This window comes from Moschus berezovskii, chromosome 21 (genome assembly GCF_049115385.1).
Source record: "Moschus berezovskii isolate FMDL1 chromosome 21, NW_MosBer_1.0, whole genome shotgun sequence".
NCBI lineage: Eukaryota > Metazoa > Chordata > Mammalia > Artiodactyla > Moschidae > Moschus > Moschus berezovskii.
The window spans coordinates 46,760,301-46,783,376 of NC_142480.1; the positions used below are offsets into that span (position 1 = coordinate 46,760,301).

General features: G+C 49.8%; 1 protein-coding gene across 2 annotated transcripts in view; it reads left to right on the forward strand.

The window, feature by feature from the left end:
* Positions 1–350: 350 nt before the first annotated feature.
* The window catches only part of HOMER2 (homer scaffold protein 2), a 97,641-nt gene continuing 74,915 nt past the window's right edge, over positions 351–23,076 (forward strand). The window contains exons 1-2 of one of the 2 annotated variants that reach the window (XM_055417899.2): positions 351–534; positions 14,765–14,827. Coding sequence is in view for 1 of the 2 variants with exons in the window: in XM_055417898.2 (XP_055273873.1) it covers positions 530–534 (5 nt within the window). In the remaining variant the exon portion in view is untranslated. The remainder of the gene's footprint in view (positions 535–14,764; positions 14,828–23,076) is intronic. The other variant, XM_055417898.2, reaches the window with a different exon arrangement.

A 23,076-nucleotide genomic window follows, 5' to 3' on the forward strand; every position in this document is an offset into this window, starting at 1 on the left:
CGTTCCTGCAACTGCAAACGAAGGGTCGCACAAGTCCCCTCAGTCCCACAGGCTGAATGCTTGCTCTGGCACTGCGCCAAGCCCCGCGGTGGGCACGAGGCGGGGGAGTGCCAGTGCCGGGTCTCCAAGGGAAAGGAGGGGGGGCCCGGGAGGCGGGTGGCAACCGCGCGGCGGCGCCCGGGGACACCGCACACCCCGCCGCGCCCCCCACCCCTTGGCTGGGCGCCGAGTCCCGGGGGCCACAAGGTTACGTAAGGAGCCGGGCGGGGGGAGCGGGGCGGGGCGGGCGCCGCCCGAGCGCGGCAGCCCAGCCCCCGGCGGCCCAGCCCCCGCCCTCCCGCCCGCCCGCGCCTGGTGGCGGCGGCGGCGGCGGTAGTGGCAGCCGCGCAGCCCCGCGGAATGGAGCGGCGCCGGGGCTGAGCCGGGCGCGCAGGGGCCGCCGCATGTGCCGCGCCGGGAGCGGCTGCAGAGCCGGCGGAGAGCGAACGCGAGAGGCCCCGTCGGAGCGGCCGCCGGAGCAGCGCCGGAGATGGGGTGAGTGAGCCCGCGGCGCGCGCGCTCCGCGCGGCACCCCGAGGGGCTGGTGCCCCGGCTCGCGTCCCTAGGCTCGAATCCCCCCTTGGCGAACCGGCCTCTACTCCCAGCACCCGGAGCCTGGAGCCAGCGCGCAGCCGGCTCCGGAGAGCTTGGGGCCGCCCGACCCCGCGCTCTCCGCCCCGGAGCGCGGACACCGGGCAGGGGCACCCCGGCCTGGGCGCGGACTTTCAGCGCAGCGCGCGTGGCCTTCGCCCTCTAAGGCAGCCCGGGCGCGGGGGCACCGGGCGGGGACAAGCAAACCAGCCGGCCTCCCTGCTTCGGCCATTCCGCCGCGGTCCCTTCGCTCCAGGCGCGATCAACTCCAGGGCCTGTGTTTGGGAGTCTAAGAAGCAGTTTGTCTGTCTTCACGGTTGGAATTTATTACGTACAAAATGGAAATCGAAGTTTTCCTGGAAAGGGAACACACCAGATAATAATAACCCCCCGCATAGGAATAGTGGACTTTATGCTTTGAGATGACTGAAGATGTGTAGGTAAGGCTTCAATCTTTGAAACAACTGAGTAGATGCTCAGGAGAGAAGTTGAAGCACTCTGTCGAAGTGACTAATGCATCCGAGTATATAAAGTAATTTAAAAAGCAGGATTGATTTCTCCTTGGCGTCTCTCTGAGCAGTAGGCGCTGTGAGTCAGGGAGCCGCTGTGCTAATAACACAATTAACTCCGTGCATCTGCTCACCCGATGTAAGCACATATTGATGATGTGCTGTGCAGGTTCTGGGAGTGGTTATTATTCCCATTTTACAGATAAGGCAGCAGAGGCCTGAAGTGGTTGGGTGACTTCTCCCAGGTTGAGCAGGCAGCTGATGAGTGTTTGTAGAATGACCCCTGAGCGCAGGGGCAGAGCCGCCAGCACAGCGTCTTGACAGTGGGCTTGGGGTGGGTTGGTGGTGGGTACCTGAAGGGGAGCTCCTGAATCTCTGTGTCCCCTGCTGCTGAGCTGAGCGCCCTTCACTCATTCCTCAAGACCCAAAGACTTCTGCGGGGTGGTAGGTCTAGAGAGCTTGCTTTCCTGGGCAGGATTGGTGAGCAGTAGAAAGGGGAAGAGTCCTCCTGGTGGTCTGACCGGGCTCCCATGGTGGCTTCATTGTGCCTTAGTCCTTACCAGTTTGTGGAGTCGTTTTACCCAGTGAATTTTTACCTCTGAGGTCTGTAAAGTGTTTGGAGGAACCAGAGGGAGGCCAAAATGAATTTTGAGAAGGAAAGTGTGAGAACTCCAGACTGACGATGTGAGCAGGTCAGAGGGGACAGAGAGGAGCCTGGAGATTTGCTGAAGACACTGGTGCTGATCCAGATTTCACACAGACTGTGAAAGCTGTGAGTGGTTTTTACCAGAGGCACCCTGGCTGGGAAGCTGTTTTCCTGTAACATTTCCAGTGACCTCTTGGTTGGCTATGAAGCGGCTGCTCTTTGTGCAGTGGGAACCTTTGAGGTTCTCATATTTCATACTTTAAAAAAAAAAATGTATAGAAAGAAGGAGTTGGCAAATGTAGGTCTCAAGATGGAAGATAAAAGGAACCTGGTAATTTTAACTCTCTCTGTACACCCCCCACCCGCCGCCCCCCTTCCCCCCCAGCCAACACAAAACCAACCCAACACACTGGTGGGCTCAAAAACAAATATTGAAGCTCCGTGGTTGAGATCAAATGGTTCTGTGGAAATGAAAATGTTTACTCATAAAAGCTTAAAGAAAATGTCAGAAAATAATTTTTGTTTGTAGAGAAGCTGGGTGGAGTAGCTTGGGGATTTTGTTTAAACACTGAATATGTCTTTCATGTAATTTTAACATCATCTGATAAATGTCTGTTACTCACTTCTCGTAGGTAAGGGTTGGTTGGTAACTCCTACCTACTTCTGCCATTTTTAATATATCCACCTCTTCTATAATTTATGTGAACATACAAACCATGACTGTAAATTGAGATGGAGCTAAGGGCTGGGTAAGCTATTCACACAGAGGAGGGAGCCATTTTCACCGAAAATAGAACCAATGTCATCCTTTCCGAGAGTTGAGTAGGATGGAGGGGGATGAACTAAGAAAGGGCAGCCAGTAGAAAAGCTTGCTGTGATCCTACAGCTTTGTCACAGCTCTACTGTGTAGACATGACCAAAATTTAAAAGGGGAAAAAAAAAATCAAGCCTGAGTTTCTCTGTCCCCCACTTAAGATGCTTTTCCTCATTCAGAAGTTCACTGCTATTTCCCGCTTCTCTTCTGAGAAGTACTGTGCATTGTGTGTCTGGTTTCTCCAGTAAAGTTGTGTTTTCACTCCCCAAGGAAGTTGTTTCCTACTTTCTTCCTTCCTCAGGTCTCCCTCTTCTCCCCCAACATACATCTTGCCTCCCTTTTCCTTGACAAAAGACAGCCACAGTCCAAGGAAGTGCCTCACCACCACCCCCACGCCTACAGTCCTGTGTGTGGCCACCCCCGTGTTTTCCTTCCTACCTGTTGTTCTGCCAGAGGCTCGCCCCTCCTGGAGGACCAGCCATCACATCCCTTTTCACCTTGTCAGGGAACATTTCTTGTTTTCTCCCCTCCGTCTGTCTCTAGGGTCTTCCCCATCGGTGCACAAACATGCTTTGGTTCAGTGCTGTCCTGTGGAACTTTCCACACTGATGGAAACATTCTTATCTACGTGGTCCAGTACAGTGGTCACCAGCTACCTGTGGCTGTGGGGCGCTTGAAATGTGGCTAGGGTGACTGAGACCTAAATTTTTAAAGTTTGAATAGCCACACATGGCTAGTGGAGCTGCCATGTTAGACAGCACAGCTTTAGCATCTCTCATTTTATTGGGTTGGCCAAAAAGTTCTTTTGGGTTTTTCTGTATCATCTCATGGAAAAACCAGAATGAAATTCTTGGCCAACCCGATACATCCCTGTCCTTCTTCTGTTCCACTTCTTTGCTCCCCTTTACCTGAGAACATCTCAAAAGAGAAGCCTGAAACCACCATGTCCATTCATCTCCTCTGCCTGCCATTTGTCAGCCCTTCATAGCCTATAGTCTGGCTTCTGTCCCCACCTCATCACCAGAACTGCCGGGTCACTGGTGACCTGCATGTGGCCAGACCTCTGTCCTCGTCTTCCTCCCTGCTCAGCAGTGTTCCTCCTCTGTGGTCGCTCCCTCCCTCTCCCCTCCACACTCTCCTGGGTTTCCTCTTCCCTTCCCGATGACTCCTCTTGAGTCTCCCTGCTGGCCGCTCCTCTGTCTGACCTCAGAGTGATGGGGTGTCTTCGGGACCGGTCCTGGTTCCTTTCTGCTGTCAACACTCTCTTCCTTGGTGATGTTATCCCATCCCTCCATGGCTTTAAGTACTATCTATATGCTGGAAACCCCCATATTTCTTTCTTTTTTTAATGTTTGTTTTATTTGGCTGTGCCAGGTCTTAGTTACAGCTCTTGTGATCCTCCATCTTCATTGCAGCATGTAGGATTTTTAGTTGTGGCACTAGATCAGGATCTAGTTTCCTGACTAGGGGTTGAACCCAGGCCCCCTGCATTGGGAGCTCAGAGTCTTAACCACTGGACCACCAGGGAAGTTCAGTCCAGTCCACTGTATTTCTAACACAGCCCTTTCCCAGTGCTTGCTGCTGTTGTTCGTTCACAGAGCTCCCCAGACCTCTCCTTCCCTCCGTCTCTCCCATCCCCAGTCCTTGACCCCACCATCCACCCACTTGTAAGAGTCATCCTTGATTCTTCTCTTTCTCACCCCTGATATACAGGCTGTCAGTGGGTCCCCGGGGTTCTGCTCCTGGGATATTATCTGGGGGTGTATTCACCTCTCCCTAGAATCACAGCTCCTACCCTACTCCTGGCCATTTGCCTCCATCTTGGACTAACTTCCTAACAGGCACCCCCAGCATCCACTCTGGAGAGTCTCCAGTCCACTCTCCACATGGGAGCCCAAGTGATCGGTCACACCACTTTTCAATCAGGTCACACCACTCTTTGCCTTAAGCCCCCGCCAGCTGACAAGAGGTTGTCCTGTGCCCTGTCCTCCCAGCCCCTCTGGCCTCCCTCCCTGCCTTCTGCTGACCTTGGCCTCCTTTCTTTTCTTGCCCTGCCTGGGAGGTCTTTGAATTCATTCTTCCCTCCACCTGGAATGCTTTTGTCCCGACTCTGCAAAAATCTTCCTCCTTCTCATCCTTGGCATTTGGACATCGAGATCACCTACTTAGGGTCTTTTCTAAGCACCCCTGTCACCTGCTGATGTGGCCACACTCTGTTCCCACCATTGTTCACCACACCTGCTGTTGTTTGGGTTCTTTGCGCTTGTTTATCATCTGCCTTCCCCAGTAGCGTCCCGAGAGGATAAAGTATTACGTTCACCAGTGAATCCCAACACCTAGCACCATGTCTTGCACCTAATAGGCTTCCAATAAATTTTTTGATTGAGTCAGTGCTTGAAGTGGTGGGCAGCCTTGCCTGGATGCCAGCCTAGAAGTCGTGATAATTTCTGGATTACCTTTTATATAGTATGCTTAATTGAGAGTTGCAAGGGCCAAGAGAGAAGGAAATCACATTTGGAGGCAGTTTTCTTTTAATGCTGAAGCACACTGTTTAGCTTTTATTGTGACTTGGGTTAATTTTCAGGCTGTCGGCTGTCACCCGAGCATTGGGGTTGTAAATTGTCTTTCTACCCGCCTGCAGAAGGCTAAGAGAAAAGCCAGCTTGTGTGTTGTTGTGACTTTGGGATGATTTTGTCAGTGTTTACAAACAGCATCTACTGTATTTCTGTTTGGCTTCAGTTTACACTCATTTGTTTTGTTCAGCCAAGATTATGTTGCACTTGGTTATCTAACACCGGGGGCCCCCGCTTGGTAATCTATACTGGTTTGCTTTCTTCTGATGATCATTCCTTCTTTAATTTTCCACTTCTCCTGAATCACACCTAATTTCATAGTTCTTGCAAGTTAGAGACTTTTGCGGAGGGGGAGGTTTGTGTTGACTAAAATAAATAACAGGCTCTCGAATATATTGAGGAAACCTGTCTTCTCTTGATTCTGTTATGGGTTTTGTGTGTGTGTGTGTTTTGGCCACACACCAAGGCTGCAGGATCTCCCCGACCAGGGATTGAACCCCAGCCTGTGGCAGTGAAAGTGCAGAATCCTAACTACTGGACCTCCAGGGAATTCCTCTGTTGTGGATTTTTTTGTTTTTGTTTTAATTTTTTTTAATTTATCTTTGGTTGGTAACTTTGTCGCTGCTCTAGGGCTTTCTCTAGTTGTGGCTAGCAGGGGCTACTCTCTAGTTTCTGGGCATGGGCTTTGCATTGTAGTGGCTTCTCTGATTGTGAAGCATGGGCTCCATGGTGCACAGGCTTCAGTAGTTGGGGTGCACAGGCTTAGCTGCCTCCCGGCATTTGGGATCTTCCCAGACCAGGGATCAAACCTGTGTTGTCTGCTTTGGTAGGCAAGGCAGATTCTTAACCACTGGACCACCAGGAATGCCTTGTTGTGGGTTTTTTAAACTTGACTTACTGAGGTCCCAAGTTCGTCTTCTGTAAGGCAATTGGAGAATCTGTCGAGGATCCAGGATGAGCAGACCTGCCAGTTAGTTCCTGCCCTTGTGGAGTTTATATTTTAGAAGGAAAACATAAGCCACATACACAAGTGCCAACTATATGTGTGAGTTTAAACAAAATGCTGTAATCCATAGGGTGTCAGAGGAACTCTCGGGGGAACATAAGAAAGATTCCCCAGTACACTAGGCAGAAATGCTTAGGGAGACCCTTAACATGTAGGGTCATCCTCATTGTTTAGACAGTCCTTAGTGTCACCCTTAGTGTCAGAGTTGGAAAAATACACAGTACTTGGCGTGGGGTAGATAACAAGTAGATATGTGCCGAATGAATGAATGACTCATTTTGGGTTGACTTTCACTTTGGGAAAATGCTGTCATGCTTATTGGAAGCAGTCCTGAAACTCCTGACTGGGTTTTAGGATGGACTTGAGGGCACGTGTGCTGCTTGTGCACAGTTCCCTGAAGGGGGACCTAGAACAGAAAGGTGGTTTGTTTTTTGTCTGTTGGGCTCAGCGGTTTGTGTAAATTACTAGGTTTCCTTTCTGCAGTGGCTTCTGGGGAACTTAGGAGACAGATGTGGGTGACCTTATCACATGGATGAGACCGCATCCTTTACCTCCATCCCTCGCTCGGTTTTTTGACCTGTCCTTGTTTTGCCTTCACTGTTTCACTACTTAAAAAAAAAAAAAAAGAGGAAATAGTTTTGCTTTTTTCTAATTATAAAAGTATTACATGTTCATACTAAAAAATAACAGTGTAAAGAAGGAAGTGAAAATTGCTTGTCATCCCACATTGCAAGGATAACCTCCATCAGCAATCAGATGTCCATCTTCGCACTCTTTTCCATGTATACATGTCTCAGTGTCTAGATAGACATTTATGTAGAGCAAGCAATATCAAAAAATTGGATATTTTTATCAAAATGGAATCATGTCACACATCTCTTTTGTAACCTAAGTTTTTCAACTTAAAATACCTTGAATGGACATCTTTCCCTGCCAATTACTATATATATACACCATCATTCAACTCCAAACCTACTTCTGATTTATCATTTTGCTGAATTTTATACATCTCTGCAAACCTACTGAAATCCTTTTCTAGAACAAGGCAGGGTATAAATTAAAAAATAAAAACCACATTTTGATCATCTTTTAAGTGAATTACTGAAGGAAAGAAATGGTAGAGGAGACCAAGATCACAATTAACATTAGGTAATTTGCGGAGACTGTGTAATTTTGGATGAGTCACCGCTCCTTAGTGAATCCTGGTAGGAACACTGAGGATCCGTCGTGGTTGCTAAGGGTGGCTGGTGGACGAGGACCCAGCTGCTCAAACTGTCTCTGCTTGTTTGGAAATATTAGGGCAGAGTAATTCTGCTGTAAGACCTAGAAGAGAAGGCTGCCTACAAGCCGAAAGCACCCATGCCCACCCCTTAGACGTCTTCCTCTGCAAAGCCCTGTCTCTGCTGGGCATCAGGCCCCTCCTGCAGAGAGGCTTCCCTTGGTGAGGGGATTGACAAGAATGCACAGTCAGGGAGGTCAGTACAGTCCCTGCTTCAGTTGTCAGGCAATTAAAAAAAAATCTGGATAAATCCTGTGACAGATTACCTCTGCCAGCATTGGCACCTAAAACCTTTGGGAAAAGACTTCTCTTGGTATATGGAGTGGGGATGAGAGCTCCTTTTCCCTTGGAAAAGAAAAACTCCCTGCACCTTTGTCAAAAGTAACTAGCACCCCCAAACAGAGTGACAACAGAGAAAAAGCATTCTTCAGAATATTAGAACTGTCAGGTGTCCTGGGTCCTGACCTTATGGATCTTGAGAGTTAGACTTTTTTTTTTCTAACATGAAGATAAATTAAGCACAAAGGAGCCTCACGAGGAGCTGGGGCCAAGAGCTGCTAATTTGCATGGGTTTGGATCCTTGGGTCCCCAAGCCCCACATGTTCTCTGCCTACACTTCTAGGTATTGGGCACGTGGCCTCCCCCCCAACCCCCAGTCATATTTATAGGCTTGGAGGTGCATGTTGGCAGCCAGAGCCGGCTTCCTAGCGGGGTGTGCGTTGTGTGGGAAGAGTGTCAGGTTGGGAACCTCTGCTGAATGTACGATGAAGCCTCCCTCCAGTAGTTCTGCCGCCGAGGGCTGTTAGTCATATGGTATCATTCTGGTAGAATTTATTTAAATTATATTTCAAATTAGCTTGTTAGAATAAAAATATGCATGTGGGGAACACATTTAGACATTTGTCAACGACTGGAGATTTAAAAAAAAAAAAACATTTTTATTCACAAGCCTGGTTGACAGTCGTCTTCTTCTTCTAAGGAATTAGGGACCATGGCATCCCCCACCCTGTGCAGAAAAACTTAGGATAGAGCATTGCCACCCGCCAAAGCAGTTTAGCTTAAGAGCTGTGCAGTAAGAGACCCCGGTAGTTGTTGCTGTTTAGTGGCTAAGTCGTTTCTGACTGTTTTGCAACCACATGGACTGTAGCCTGCCAGACTCCTCTGTCCATGGGATTCTCCAGGCAAGAATAGTGGAGTGGGTTGCAATGCCCTCCTCCAAGGGATCTTCCCGACCCAAGGCTCCAACCGAGTCTCCTGCACTGGCAGGCGGATTCTTCACTACAGAGCCACCTGGGAAACCCAACAGACCTCCTCCTCCTGCTGCTGCTGCTAAGTCACTTCAGTCGTGTCCGACTCTGTGTGACCCCATAGATGGAAGCCCACCAGGCTCCCCTGTCCCTGGGATTCTCCAGGCAAGAACACTGGCGTGGGTTGCCATTTCCTTCTCCAATGTGTGAAAGTGAAAAGTGAAAAGTGAAGTCACTCAGTCGTGTCCGACCCTTAGCGACCCCATGGACTGCAGCCCACCAGGCTCCTCCATCCATGGGATTTTCTAGGCAATAATACTGGAGTAGCTTGCCATTGCCTTCTCCGACAGACCTCCTAAACAGTGCTAAATACCCAGGTACCTCCCAGCCAAGTGGAGGCTGCATCCCAGCTGCCGGCTGGGCTCTGACCAGTCGTTTTCGGTTACCTTGTTCTGGGAGGTCTTGGTCCAGCTCTTGGGTGACGAGCAGGACCATCCAACCAGCCTTTGTCCTCCCTCCTCCCCTGTGCACTGGGGGATGTCTTTTCTGTGGGTTACAGGGTAGGGTTGTCCACAGGGATCCAATTAGTGAGGCACATTGCAGACCCTGCTGCCCTGGCATTGGATCCCTTTTGGGATTTTTAATTGGGAAAGCTTCTAATTGGAGTTGTTCAGATAAACGGAGAATGGGAAGGTTGCTTTGGTGTCTGTTGCCCTGCGGGAGAGGGGTGACGGAGAAGGTCCTCCTGGGGATGAGGAACAGGTCCTCCTGTGCTGGGAGGCTCTGAAGGGCAGGAGAAGGAGCTCCTGGTAGACATGGCTGATTTTAGCTCAGTTGATCTGAGGACGAACTCTCTAACCCCTCCAGGCAGACTGAAATTAGAACTGGCTATCTCAGCAAGATGAGTCTGTTGTCATGGAAGTCCACCTGTCTGGAGACTGGAGAGGATGCTGAATACAGATCCCAGCCCTCCTGGCTGGCTGTGTGAACTTGGACAAGTCATTTTATCTCTCTAGCTTCACCATCTGCATCTATCAAAGGACTGAGACAACTGACAAGTAAAATGTGTACATAACATTTAGAACACTGTTTTGACACATAAATGGCTTCCCGGGTGGCACTAGTGGTAAAGAATTCATCTGCCAATGCAGGAGATGCAAGAGATGAGGATTCAATCCCTGGATCGAGAAGATCCCCTGGAGAAGGAAATGGCGACCCACTCCAGTGTTCTTGCCTGGGAAATCCCACAGGCAGAGAAGCCGGGTGGGCTACTGTCCGTGGTGTTGCAAAGAGTTGGACATGACTAAGCACACACGTATACTTCACTGACATAAATATTCCATCAGTGGTGGCCAAGTTCACTAAGATCATCATGGTCATTTCTGCCTTGGGTGGAAGGTCTGCAGGTGGCTCCCGATGTGCCTTTTGGGGGTACATGGTTGGACACGGTCCATTCTTGGGCCCTCCTCAGGTCCTCAGCTGCTCTCTCCCAGTCCTGAGTATTGTCAGAGTTGGTTCTTTGTCATCGTGTGACTCAGAGGATATGCAGTTTGCCTTCTGAAGCTTCCGCTCATATCACTATTCCTCTCAGTTTGTGTGGGTGGAGAAATGTTACTAGCTAGTGGACAAGAAAGGTCAGGAAGCTGACCCACCTATCTTCACAAGAAAACCAGTCTACCAGCCAGAAAACCAGTTGCTTTCTTTTTTTTTTTTTCTTTCTCTTTTTTTTTTTTTTATTTTACAATATTATATTGGTTGGTTTTGCCATACATTGATATGAATTTGCCCCGGGTTTACATAAGTTCCCCCTCCTGAACCCCCCTCCCACCTCCCTCCTCCCTTTATCCTCCCTCTGGGTCATCCCCGCATGCCAAACCAGTTGCTTTCATGGGGAGGTGCAAGAGTAGACCAAAACCAAAAATCAGTGTCTCCCCATTGTGGGCGTCAGACTAGTGATTTGTGCTGCTGGTTAGGGAGCCCTTCATTGTATATTCATTACTTATCCATTCAACAAACCATGGCCATCTACCTTATGTGCTGTGAACAGTCACAGTGATAGACCCATGATGCTTTCAGTCTAGTAGGGGAGGTAGACATCAAACAAACGTTACCTAGTGAACTAACATGGGAGATATTGATATGGGGCCAGGGCCTATGTGGACTAGACAGTAATTGGTTTCAGGGTCTCATATCTCTGATTCCCACCCACTTATATGGATCTGAACTCCTCTCTGATCACCCTTCATCCATTCATCAGCTCTGGTAACTTTCTTTTTAAAAGTTATTTATTTTCAAATATTTTGGCTGCACCACAGGGCATGTGGGACCTTAGTTCCCCAGTCAGGGGTTGAACCTGTGTCCCCTGCTTTGAAAGCACAGAGTCTAAACCAGTGGACCACCAGGGAAGTCCCTCCTGTAGCTTTCTTGGCCATCCCTTAGCTCTTGAGCACCTTCTCTGGGCCAGGCGAAAGGATGACAGAGGCTGCTGGGACAGGGTTCCTGCCCTCCCAAGGGAGATGGATGGTGGGTAGCTAATTAGGACAATGAAATAGTCTTTTATTGAAATATGACTAAGGATAAAATTCCTAATTCTTTGAGAAGTTGCAGAAGGCTTCTTGAAAAAGGTGACTTTGGGACTGAGTCTTGAAGGATAAGGAGGAGTTTCCGAGGCAGACAGAACTGCAGGGCGAAGGGAAGTATTGAGATGGAGAGAGCTGCCCACAGGAGGCAGTGGAGTGTTCAGGTCAAGAACAGAGACCTCGGACTCAGGCCTGGGCTGGCTGTTTGCTGGCTATATGGCTTGGAGCAAGATACTGACCTTTCTGAGCTTCAGTTTCCTTATATGTGAAATGGGCCTGAGAGTCCCACCATCATAGTGTGGTTGTAAGGATTAAAGGAAGCACACACTGTGATGTGCATTAGCTATTAGTAGTGGACAGGGCGGTGAGAAAGAATGTGAAGTGCATGGTGAGTGTGGAGAAGGAGTCAGGAAGGTACAGACATGAAAGAAAGGCCTTGTGCTGTGTGTTTGAGACTTTATCCCATAGGTGGTAAGGGGAGCCAGCCATGGGTGAGGCTGGAGGTGGGAGGAGCAGTTCATCTTGGTACCTAAGAATGAGGCCCGAGTCCCAGGCAGTGGCAGGCAGTGGGCTCAGAGAGGATGAGGTAACTTGGGTTAGGAGGCAGAAACACACTATATCCTATGGAATTTTGACTTCAGTCTATAGCTAATGAGGGAACACTCAGTTTTGAAGAGAAGAACATTACTTGTGTTAGGAAAATTACTCCAGAGATGATAATGAAGGGTAGCGCAGAAAGTTGAGAGATTGGAGGAAAGAGACCTCATAGAAACTAGCAACAGTCCAGGCAAGAAGTGGTGAGAGCACAGAGCATATATGGCACAGATTTATGTATGGAATCATGCCCTGTTCTGTACTAAATCTGTGGCAGCTTCTAGGAATAAATATAATACAATAAAACAGAAAAATATATGTAAAGCACCTTGCCAGAGATGAGAGAGTGAAAGCTTGAATGTCTTTCCTATAGAGTTGCTAAATCAGAACACAAACTAAACTATTACTTAATGAGAACTTAGTGGGTTTGAGTTAGTGTCCAGAGTGTGTCTATACAATATCTCATTTAATTCTCACAACGATCCTCACTTTCATAGTTGGAGAAACTGGGCTGAAGAGATTCAGTAATCTGTTCAAGCTCACAGCCAGGAAACCAAGCTCACGCCTATTTGAGAGCAGAATTCATGTTCTTAAGATGCATTTTCTAGAGGCCAAAGGCACCCTGAGAGTCACGTGGGAGGTGGACCCACAGCTCTCAATTGTTGTAATGGGAAAAAGGGAGAGGCGGAGCTGCCAGCAATTCGGGTATTTCTAGACTGTTTGAGTGGATGGTGGTGCCATTGACTGAGATTAAGAACACAAGAGGAGGTGCAGTTTAGGGGAGAGAGTTGATGAGAGTTAGTCTGGGTGAATATGGTGAATTTCCACTTGTAGTGGGTCGTGTGTAGTGGCCTCTATCAATAGAAATTCAGCTCTAGCACTCAGCAATTAGGGTAGAATCAGAGGTACAGATTTGAGAGCCTTCACCTCTGAGATGGACTTGATCACCCAAGGAGAGAGTGGATCAAGAAGATGGGAGGCTTCCCTGGCCATCCAGTGGTTAAGACTCTGTCCTTCCAGTGTAGGGAGTGTGGGGAACTAAGATCCCACATGCTGCGCAGCACAGCCAAAAAATAAAAATAAATGAAATAGCAATAAGAATAATAAAATATTTTTTTCAAAAATACTGTAAAAAGATGAAGATGGAACTCTGGGAAAGGACACCAGTTGAGGAGAAGAAAAAGAAGCCAGTGGGTGAGACTTAGAGGTGATGATACTGGAGGCAGGCTGGAGGAGAGTGGTGTTGTGAAAGCCAGGAGAGAGGAGGCTGAAAGGGAGGTGTACTCAACATGGGTGACGGCCTCGGGAAGCTGGGTGGGGACCCAAGCTGCGTGCTGTTAAATCCCACTGTGGGGGTGGGAGAGTTAGGGATTTTAAGAGCAGCTTCAGCCAAGTGTGAAGGCACAAATCCATCTGCAGTGGTTTAAGGAGTGAGTGTATGGCAGGAGAATAAAGAAGTCAGGCTGAGCTTGAGAATGAGTCAGGGTAGAAGGAAGGCTGATTTTCATTTTATCAGTTGAGCACGTTGGGAGGCTGAGGGGGAAATAGGAGCAGAGATTGAAGATACTAGAGAAACATGACAGGCAGTGTGGTTGGCACAGGGAAGTGGATGGCAGGAAGGAGCTAGAACAAGAGCTTTATGCTGGGAGGATCACCCTTAGAGACCAGGCAAGGTGCAGGTATGGTGGCATTTTGAGGCTGAGGTGGAAAGGGGAATGAGGGAGCTGGGTGGCCTGGCTTTTCCTTCTCTGTGTGAGCTAAGGAATTGATCTGAGAACCAGGGGGTAGATTAGGAAGAGAAGAAATAGTTTGATACAGCTGACTGTGGGCATTGGGGTAGAGTTAGCTGGGTCAAATACAGATTTGTGAGCAGCCTTGAAGTGCCCATTGGAGACTGAGGAATGTGTTGGTAAATGTGCTAGTTGCCAACATGCAAGGTGACCTGGGGGCAGGAACAGAGGCAAGCAGCCCCAGACCCAGAGGGTGGGCAGTCAGAGATGGCCAGCCCAGTTGGACTCCAAGTGCTTTACCTTCCGCAGCCCTGGGATTGCTGTGTGGAGGAGGGGAGAGCCTGCTTCATCTCCATCAGTCACCTCTCTGCCCTCGCTTCTCCGAATAGCCAGCCATTGTTCTGTTGTTAATAATCTTCCAGACCTTTTCTAAAAAATGCATTAAAATTTTTGCCAGCACGACCTCTTTGAGTAATGAGATCTGTAAGTTTATTAACCTCTGTGAGAAGTAGATTTCCTTGCTCCATGGGAGCAGATAATCTCTTGGAGGGAATGAACATTAATGTGGTGACCCAGAGGGTCAGCTCAACACCTGAGGGCACATCTGTGGGGATGGCTCATCTTGTGCCCTTGCCCCCATCAGCTGACATGGTGTATGCCCCATGGAAGGAGGGCTGGGCACTTCTGCATAGCCCTCTCCTTGGTCCCGCTCTGAGTCTGGCAGTGGCCCGAACTTGAGACAGTCAGAGAAACCAGCATAGCAAGAGCTCATTTCTTTCCTTCCTTTCTCCCATGTTTTGCTGTGCTGGGTCTTCCTTGTGGTGTTCGGGCTTCTCTAGGTGTGGTGCTCAGTCTCAGTTGCCCTGCGGCATGTGGGATCCTGGTTTCCCAACCAGATGTCAAACCTGCATCCCCTGCATTGGAAAGCAGATTCTTAACCACTGATCCACCAGGGAAGTCCCCTTGTTTCTTTTGATGAGTCTAGTTCTCTAAGTATGAGTAGGGGAAGGTTGGGCATGAGAGCGCTGAGTTGTATGCAGACAAGAATGTCTAGACAGTAGGTCTGTTCTTAGAGGCCCAGGAACCCACTGGAGTCAGGAAGGGCTTTAGGACATCCGCTATATGACCATGTTGAAACACATCCTCTATTGTTCCAGTGGCAGCCTTCACATCTGCACATGTATTGGATAGTTCGCATAAGCTACTTGCTGGGCGTTCAGGTAAGTAGCAGTGATCCACGACTTCATCCTCATTAGTTTGGCGTTTCAAGTCTGTTCTAACTAACCTCGTCTGACCTACCTGCCTCCTGTGTACCTGAATGCTTGGCCTGTGCCTCTCTATATTGTTTATCACATAAATCAGTTGATTATAATACAGTGTTATATCAATATAATGTCATAATCTGCTTCTTCCCACCCTTGCTAACTAGACCAGCACAGCCCATAGAAATATGAAGCCACATATGTAATTTTACATGTTCTCAGTTCAGTTCAGTCGCTTAGTTGTGTCCGACTCTTTGTGACCCCATGAATCACAGCACACCAGGCCTCCCTGTCTATCACCAACTCCCGGAGTTCACTCAAACTCACCTCCATTGAGTCGGTGATGCCATCCAGCCATCTCATTTTCTGTCGTCCCCTTCTCCTCCTGCCCCCGATCCCTCCCAGCATCAGAGTCTTTTCCAGTGAGTTAACTCTTTGCATGAGGTGGCCAAAGTATTGGAGTTTCAGCTTTAGCATCAGTTCTTCCAATGAACACCCAGGACTGATCTCCTTTAGAATGGACTGGTTGGATCTCCTTGCAATCCAAGGGACTCTCAAGAGTCTTCTCCAGCACCACAGTTCAAAAGCATCAATTCTTCGGTGCTCAGCTTTCTTCACAGTCCAACTCTCACGTCCATACATGACCACTGGAAAAACCTTAGCCTTGACTAGACGGACCTTGGTTGGCAAAGTAATGTCTCTGCTTTTTAATATGCTATCTAGGTTGGTCATCGGAGAAGGCAATGGCAAGCCACTCCAGTACTCTTGCCTAGAAAATCCCATGGACGGGGGAGCCTGGTGGGTTGCAGTCCATGGGGTCGCTACGAGTCTGACGTGGCTGAGCGACTTCACTTTCACTTTTCACTTTCACACATTGGAGAAGGAAATGGCAACCCACTCCAGTGTTCTTGCCTGGAGAATCCCAGGGACGGGGGAGCCTGGTGGGCTTCCGTCTATGGGGTCACGCAGAGTTGGACATGACTGAAGTGACTTAGCAGCAGCAGCAGCAGCAGGTTGGTCATAACTTTCCTTCCAAGGAGTAAGTGTCTTTTAATGTCATGGCTGCTAGTGTCTATTAAAAAAAGCAAAAGAAACAAGTGAAATGAATTTTAATGTGTCTTACTTATTTATTTATTGGAGTATAGTTGCTTCACAATGTTGTGTTAGTTTCTGCTGTACAACAAAGTGAATCAGCTATATGTATACATATATCCCTTCCCTCTTGGACTTCCCTCCCACCCCATCCTGCCCATCTAGGTCATCACAGAGTACTGAGCTGAGCTCCCTGTGCTATACAGCAGGTCCCCACTAGCTTACTGTTTTACACATGGTGGTGTGTATATGTTGCTGTTTAGTCACTAAGTCGTGTCCAACTCTTTTGTGACCCCGTGGACTGCAGCCCCCCAGGTTGCTCTGTCCATGGGATTTCCCAGATAAGAATACTGCAGGAGGTTGCCATTTCCTTCTCCACAGGATCTTTGTGACCCAGGGATTGAACCCGTGTCTCCTGTTTCTCCTGCATTGGCAGGTGGATTCTTTACCACTGAGCCACCTGGGAAGCCCCAGTAATGTATATCTTGTCAATCCTAATCTCCCCGTTCGCCCCACTCTCCCCTCCCCCACCCTCCGTGTCCACATGTCTGTTTTCTACATCTGCGTCTCTGTTCCTGCCTTGCAAATAGATTGCTCTGTATCATTTTTCTAGATTCTACTATATGCATTAATATACTACATTTGTTAATTCTAATGTATTTTAACCAAATATATCAAAAATATTATTATTTTAACATTTAACAATTTAAGTCAGACATGGCCCCTCTTATTTCCATGGAATTCTCATTCTAGTGAGGGAGACAGATTCCACCTGTCTCTGCCCACTCCCAGCCCTCTCTTCCCCCTGCAAGCATCCACAAATAAAATAGCTGAAAGTTGTGCTCAGTGCCATAAAGGAAGGAAGCAGGGGCTGAGCCCAACTTTAGGCCGTATGTTTATGGGCTGCCTCTGAAGAGGTGACATTTAAGCTGCTATATCACGTGAAGAGCAGGAGCAGATCGTTCTAAGTGGAGGGAGGGGCGGGGGTAAAGACCCAGTGTGGGAAGGGGCTGCCCAGAATGTTTCAGCAACTGAAATCAGACCTGCAGGACTGACTGGTAGCGAGGGAGGGAGGGGTGCCCAGGCTGGGGTTGGAGAGTAGGTGGGGATGAGGGCAGACCAGACCTCATAGGCTGTGGCATGGATGATGGCTTATATTTGAAATGCTGTGAGAGTAGATAAGACCGACAGAAAGGTTTTAATAGGCCTGGGACACAGCCCTTCCTACTCTTTAAGAAGACTTCTCTGGTGCTCTATGCCGAATAGATGAAAGGGGATAAGACCTGAAGCAAGGAGAAGTGACAGGGTTCCTGTGTTCTAGTTCAAAGAGGATGCTGGCTGAGCCCAAGAAGGTCGCAGAGGGGAGGAGAGAAGTGAGCAGACTGCGATGGTTTGGGGGCAGATTTGTTAGAGCTTTCAGAAAGATTGGTTAGAAGGTAGGAATAAGGGGGAGAGAGGGAATGAGGAGGACCCCTTGGTTTGGGGTTTAAGCAAGTGGTGGCCACTTGATACGAAGAGCCGACTCACTGGAAAAGACCCTGATGCTGGGAAAGATTGAGGGCAGGAGAAGAGGATGAGATGGTTGGATGGCATCACTGACTCAACGGACATGAATTTGAGCAAGCTTTGGGAGTCGGTGATGGACAGGGAAGCCTGGTGTGCTGCAGTCCATGGGGTTGCAAAGAGTTGACTGAGTCACTGAACAACAATAAGGTGTAGGGAAGCCTGGAGGAGCAGAAGATGAGGGGTGGAGTGGGAGACTCAAGGGCAAATGGCCACATCATGTTAAGCTTGAGGGGGTGTGTGGAGCTGGGCAGAAGGCAGGGAGTTAATGTAGCTTGGGCTCAGCAGAGGTCAGACTGGAAGAGATTGGGTGACTTCTTGATGGATTGAAAGGGAAGGCAGAGGAGGAGAGGGCTCAGAAGTGTCCATTTTCCAGGTGGCGGTAGAGCAGGAGGAGCCAGCAAGAAAGATAGAGGAGGAGAGCCCAGGGCAGGAGGAAGGACTGGGGCTGTGTCTCAGTGGGGGCTTGGGTGGCAGTGTTGAGTGCTTCACAAGTGACCTAGGACTGAACGGCATGGTGGCTGCTGGTGACCCTGACCTGAATCCAGACAGCGGCGAGTCAGGTGGGGCCAGGCACCAGGTGGGCTGGAAGATGAATGGGAGGCTGGGATGGGGGTTGTGTGAGGGATGTGTGGACCACTTTCTCAAGAAGTTGATTGGAACTTCCCTGCTGGTCCAGTGGCTCAGACTCCATACTTCCAATGCAGGGGACCCAGTTTTGATCACAGGTCAGGGAACTAGATCCCACATGCCACAACTAAGAGTTTGCATGTGTGTGTTTAGTCGCTTAGTCGTGTCCGACTCTGTGCAACCCCATGGACCATAGCTCTCCAGGCTCCTCTGTCCATAGGATTCTTCAGGCAAGAATACTTCAGTGGGTTCCCATGCCTTCCTCCAGGTCATCTTCCCGACCCAGGGATTGAACTCGGGTCTCCCACATGGCAGGCAGACTCTTTACATCTGAGCCACGAGAGAAGTCCCTAAGAATTTGCACGCTGCAACTAAAAGATCCTTCGTGCCACAACTAAGACCCAATGCAGCCAAACAAATGAATGGAGTTGACAGCTGAGGGAACGGAGTAATGAGACAATCCCATGAGAGGCTGTGGGTAAAGGGAGAAGGTGTTTAAGATAGGCAGACTCCAGCATGTGTGGATGCTGGCAGGAATGCTGCCAAGAGAAGCAGCGTGACCCAGGAGCCCAGGCCTTACGGTGACAGAATGGGGTTCAGGACATCAGGGGAAGATTGACCCTTGGAGCAGAGAGAGGGAAGGAGGGAAGGAGGCCACAGTGGGAGCAGATGGAGGCAGGTCTGGCTGCGGTGGAAGGTGCTTGAGTTCTAGTCCAGGGCTCTTGTTTCTCTCCAGGATGTATGAGGCAGGCTCATTAGCTCAGAGCAAGGGTGGAGGACCGGGGATGAGAATCTGAGGAGAACAGAGTCAAATTGTCTGGGACCGGGTAGCCCGCCTCCCAGAGAAACCTAGGCTTTGTGGGCCATTGCAGAGCGACAGTTTGAGGTCAGAGAACATGGCATTTAAAGTGAAACACATCCACCCAGTTTTGTCCACCCAGTTGCTTGGGTGCGGGTGTGGAGGAGGCAGATGGCAGGGTGCATCAGGTTGGGAGGCAAGGAATTCCCACAGGGTGGGGAACAGTGACGGTCTGTGGGAAGGGCGTGGGCCATTCAGGGAAGAAAGTGAACTCACTGAGGGGCTTAGGGAAGAAGGCATTGGATAGGAGGAGGTCAAGGAGCTGAGTCCAGGGCGAGGGGTTTGTCCTGTGGATGGGGGTGGTGACAGGAGGTGGACAGAGGATGAGGCAGGCTCGAAGCTGAAGCCCCCATCAGTGGCAGGAAACACTTGGAGGCTGGCGCGGGTGTGGCAGGGGGCAGGTGACTGGAATGGCCTCACCTCCAAGGGCACCAAGAGAGCCACATTCTGGGGGCCACAAAGACACCAACTGCCTGTCTCCACTTGTGTTCTGCTTTTGTGGAGGGTGAGAGAAGCGGACCGGCTGTGTGTGGTGGGGCAATGCTGTCCTCAGGGACTAGCTTTGTGTCAGTTACGGTGTGAAGGTGAAGGGAGTATTCTGGCTGGACAGCTAGTCCCGCAGGTTTCAAGGACTTCAGGAGGTTTGAGAATGTAGGGAGGAGGGAAAGACTGGCTCCAATTTAGCAGGGAGGACAAGAGCCTGGATGATGCTGGGTGATTGGGAGGGTGTGGTCCCCTGGCTGTCCCCCAGGTAGAGGGATGAGAAGTGAGACAGATCTTTCCAAGCATGTGAAAGACTTGGGGATTTGAGTTGGTGGTGAGTTCCCTGTGTGTCAGCCCCAGTGATGTGGTCGTCTCGAAGGCCGGCTAAAACTTTAAAGCTCTTAGCTGAAACTTGAAATAGGTGGAGGTGAGGGGTCTGCTGCGTGTGACATCTAGACTGTTGTGTTTAGTTCTAGGTGCCAGAGTTTGTCTGATTTAGGAAGGAGAGCAGAGCTGGAGGGGTCTGGCCACATGTTTCCTAAGGATGACACAGAGAAAGGTTTCTTTTTCTTTATCTATTTGTCTTAGTTGTAGCATGTGGGATCTTTGTTGTGACATGCAGGATCTAGTGACCCGACCAGGGATCGGACTCAGGCCCCCTGCATTGGGAGTGTGGAGTCTTAACCACTGGGCCACCAGGGCAGTTCCCTGAAGGAAAATTTCTTAAAATGAAGTTTCTAGAGGCTTCCCTGATGGTCCAGTGGATAGGAATCTGCCTGCCAATGCAGGGGGACATGGGTTTGATGCCTGGTCAGGGAAGATTCCACGGGGCAACTAAACCCATGAGCCGCAACTACTGAAGCCTGCATGCCTAGAGGGTGTGCTCTGAAACAAGAGAGCCCACGACAGTGAGAAACCCACACACTACAACTGGAGAGCAGACCGTGCTTGCCGCAAGTAGAGAAAGCTTGGGCACAGCAATAGAGACTGAGCACACCCAGAAATAAATAAACACACAGTTTTTAAAAACGAAGTCCCTGTATGCAATTCAGGGGTCTGTGAACACCCTCCCCACAAACTGTATGGAGCACTGTATATGTGTATGTTCTTTTCTAGGGAGGATGGCTGTAGTTTTTGATCAGATTTTCAAAGTGGCCCTTGACCCTAAAGAGACTAGAATCGCCTGTTGAAAGGATCTGGGCATGGTCAGCTGAGAGAAGAGAGGCAGGGGCAGGAGAAAGCGGCCTCCACGTTGAGGACCGCTGCCATCTGGAGGAGGCGGTTTGCTCCTGTGGACATGTCTGGAGGGACGGGGACCAGAGGGAGGGAGGCGCAGGCAGAGGGTTGGCTCTATGGGGGCCGAAGGGGCCTGAGCGCACTGGGGTGTACACAGGTGGGGTGCACACAGGGGGGTGCACTCAGGTGGGGTGCACACAGGTGGGGTGCTCTCAGGTGGGGTGCACACAGGTAGGGTGCACACAGGTAGGGTGCACACAGGGCAGGGACGGAAAGGGGCGGCCCGTGAGGGCGGGGAAACCGTTGTCCAGACCTTCTTGTTCGGAGAAGCGCAAAGCTCTGGGCTCTGCCAGGCTTTCCTATAGGGTGAGGACATGGTGTCGTGGGCTGAGCTTTGCTGGGAGACGTGCAGCCCCTGCAGTGGCTCAGGGGTGCGGCTCAGTGGATGCTGAGGCCCCGGAAGCCTGCCTGCCTTTCCTCAGACAGTGTCCTCTCAGGGTGTGGGCCCCTTGCCCATCTTGGGGCCTCAGTGGACCCCTCTGTGAGGTGGTGTAGTGAGTGTTCCCTGGGCACAGACTTGAGGGGTGCCTAGCCACTTCTCAGCCAGGACTGTGAGCCCACCTTCATGGGCCCTCAGGCGCCCACCTTGGTGGCCGTGGCATCTCTTCCAGAATGTGGAGTTGGGTGAGACGATCTCTGAATCGGGCCTGGGGTGGAGCAGAGTATACTAGCTCAGGGTCCCCATCCCTCCCCATACCCAGCCTGCTCCCAAGAGGTTCCTGGCCTCCCACCTGACCTTGGCACCCACAGCATCTGATCTGCCAAGTCTGAAAGCAACTCCCATGGGACAAAACTGATGATTAATCAAGTTTGACTTTTGTCAGAGCTTCCTTTTTTTTTTTTTTTTTTTTCTTCTCCTCTGTTTTTTTCTTTTTTAAAAGCAGGCATGTTTCACCAAAGATGGAAAATTCTGGAAGATTGGAATCCCACCACCTGATGGAAAGCCCTATCACTGGCTTCAAGGGAGGGAGCTTTAAAAAGCCACTCCTTGTCTTCTCCCATGAACTTTAAATATTCTGAAAGCATTGCCCACAAAGGCAACACTGCCTCACCCCTTGCATAATTAAGTGGAGCACACTGGGGTTGGCAGGATGGCATAGGCCCAGGCACAGCCTTCCTCTGGGAGCTTTCTGCTCAAGTGGGGAGCTCAGGCGGGAGCCCAAGGAGGGCCTCCTCGCAGAGAGATGGATGCAGCTGCAAACAGCCATCTTTCAAGCAGTGGGTAAGGTTGGCCCAACCCTGGCAGGGTCACAGAAGCAGATGAAGGTGTCACGTGATACAGCGCATGTTTCCCCCTGAGATACCACCATCCAGCAGCTGTTCGCAGCGGCCTTGTGAGGTCTTGGTTGGTCTTTCTTGTCCCTTCACTGCCACGTAACTGCCCATGTACGGTGTCCATGGCCTTGGGCCATATCCCCGATCTCCCAGCCACTGTAGTATTGACATTGGTTTCCTGTGTACCTGGTGGAAATTTCTGGAGACTCTTTGAGGGCAAGAGAAGGCTATTTTATCTTCTGGCAGATGACCCTCCCCTCAGGAGCCGTGTTGGCATCTCAGAACTGGCCAATTATTTCCCGGCTGTCTTCCTGTTCCATAATTACACAGGCTTTTTATCTGTGAGGCCACAGAATGGTGTGTTGGACAGATAGAGATTGTGCCAAACGGTTACTGTGGTGTCTTATTTGAATTCTGTGGAAGACTGAGTTTTGCTGGGAGGAAAGGAAGGAATATTTGTTGATTATCTATAGGTATTATTTCATTTAAGCTTCATGTTTTATGGATAAGGAAATGATTTCAAAGAGGTTAAATTACTTGGCTAATGTCACACAGCCAGCACATTGAGTGGGCTGGTGGTTATGTATGTTGTCTGACTCTGAGACTTGTATAGTTTCACGAGAAATGAAAAACACTCTTTGTTTCAAAAGTACCACTTGAGGTCTAAAAGAAGAGTCGTGTTTAAGGAAGCTCTGGTGGCACACCTTCCAAACAGCAGGGGTTAAAAGCAGGTATCTTTAGTCTGGTATGAGCACATAGCCATTCACACAGCTGAGTTTTCTTTATTTTTTTTTAATTTATTCATTTATAGCTGCACTGGGCCTTCATTGCTGTGTGTGGGCTCTTCTCTAGTTGAGGCAAGTGGGGGTCTAGTCTCCAGTTGCGGTCTGCAGGCTTCTCATTGTGGTGGCTTCTCTTCTTGCAGAGCACAGGGTCTGGGTGCTTGGGCTCAGTAGTTGTGGTGCTCGGGCTTAGTTGCTTCGCAACATGTAGGATCTCCCTGGACCAG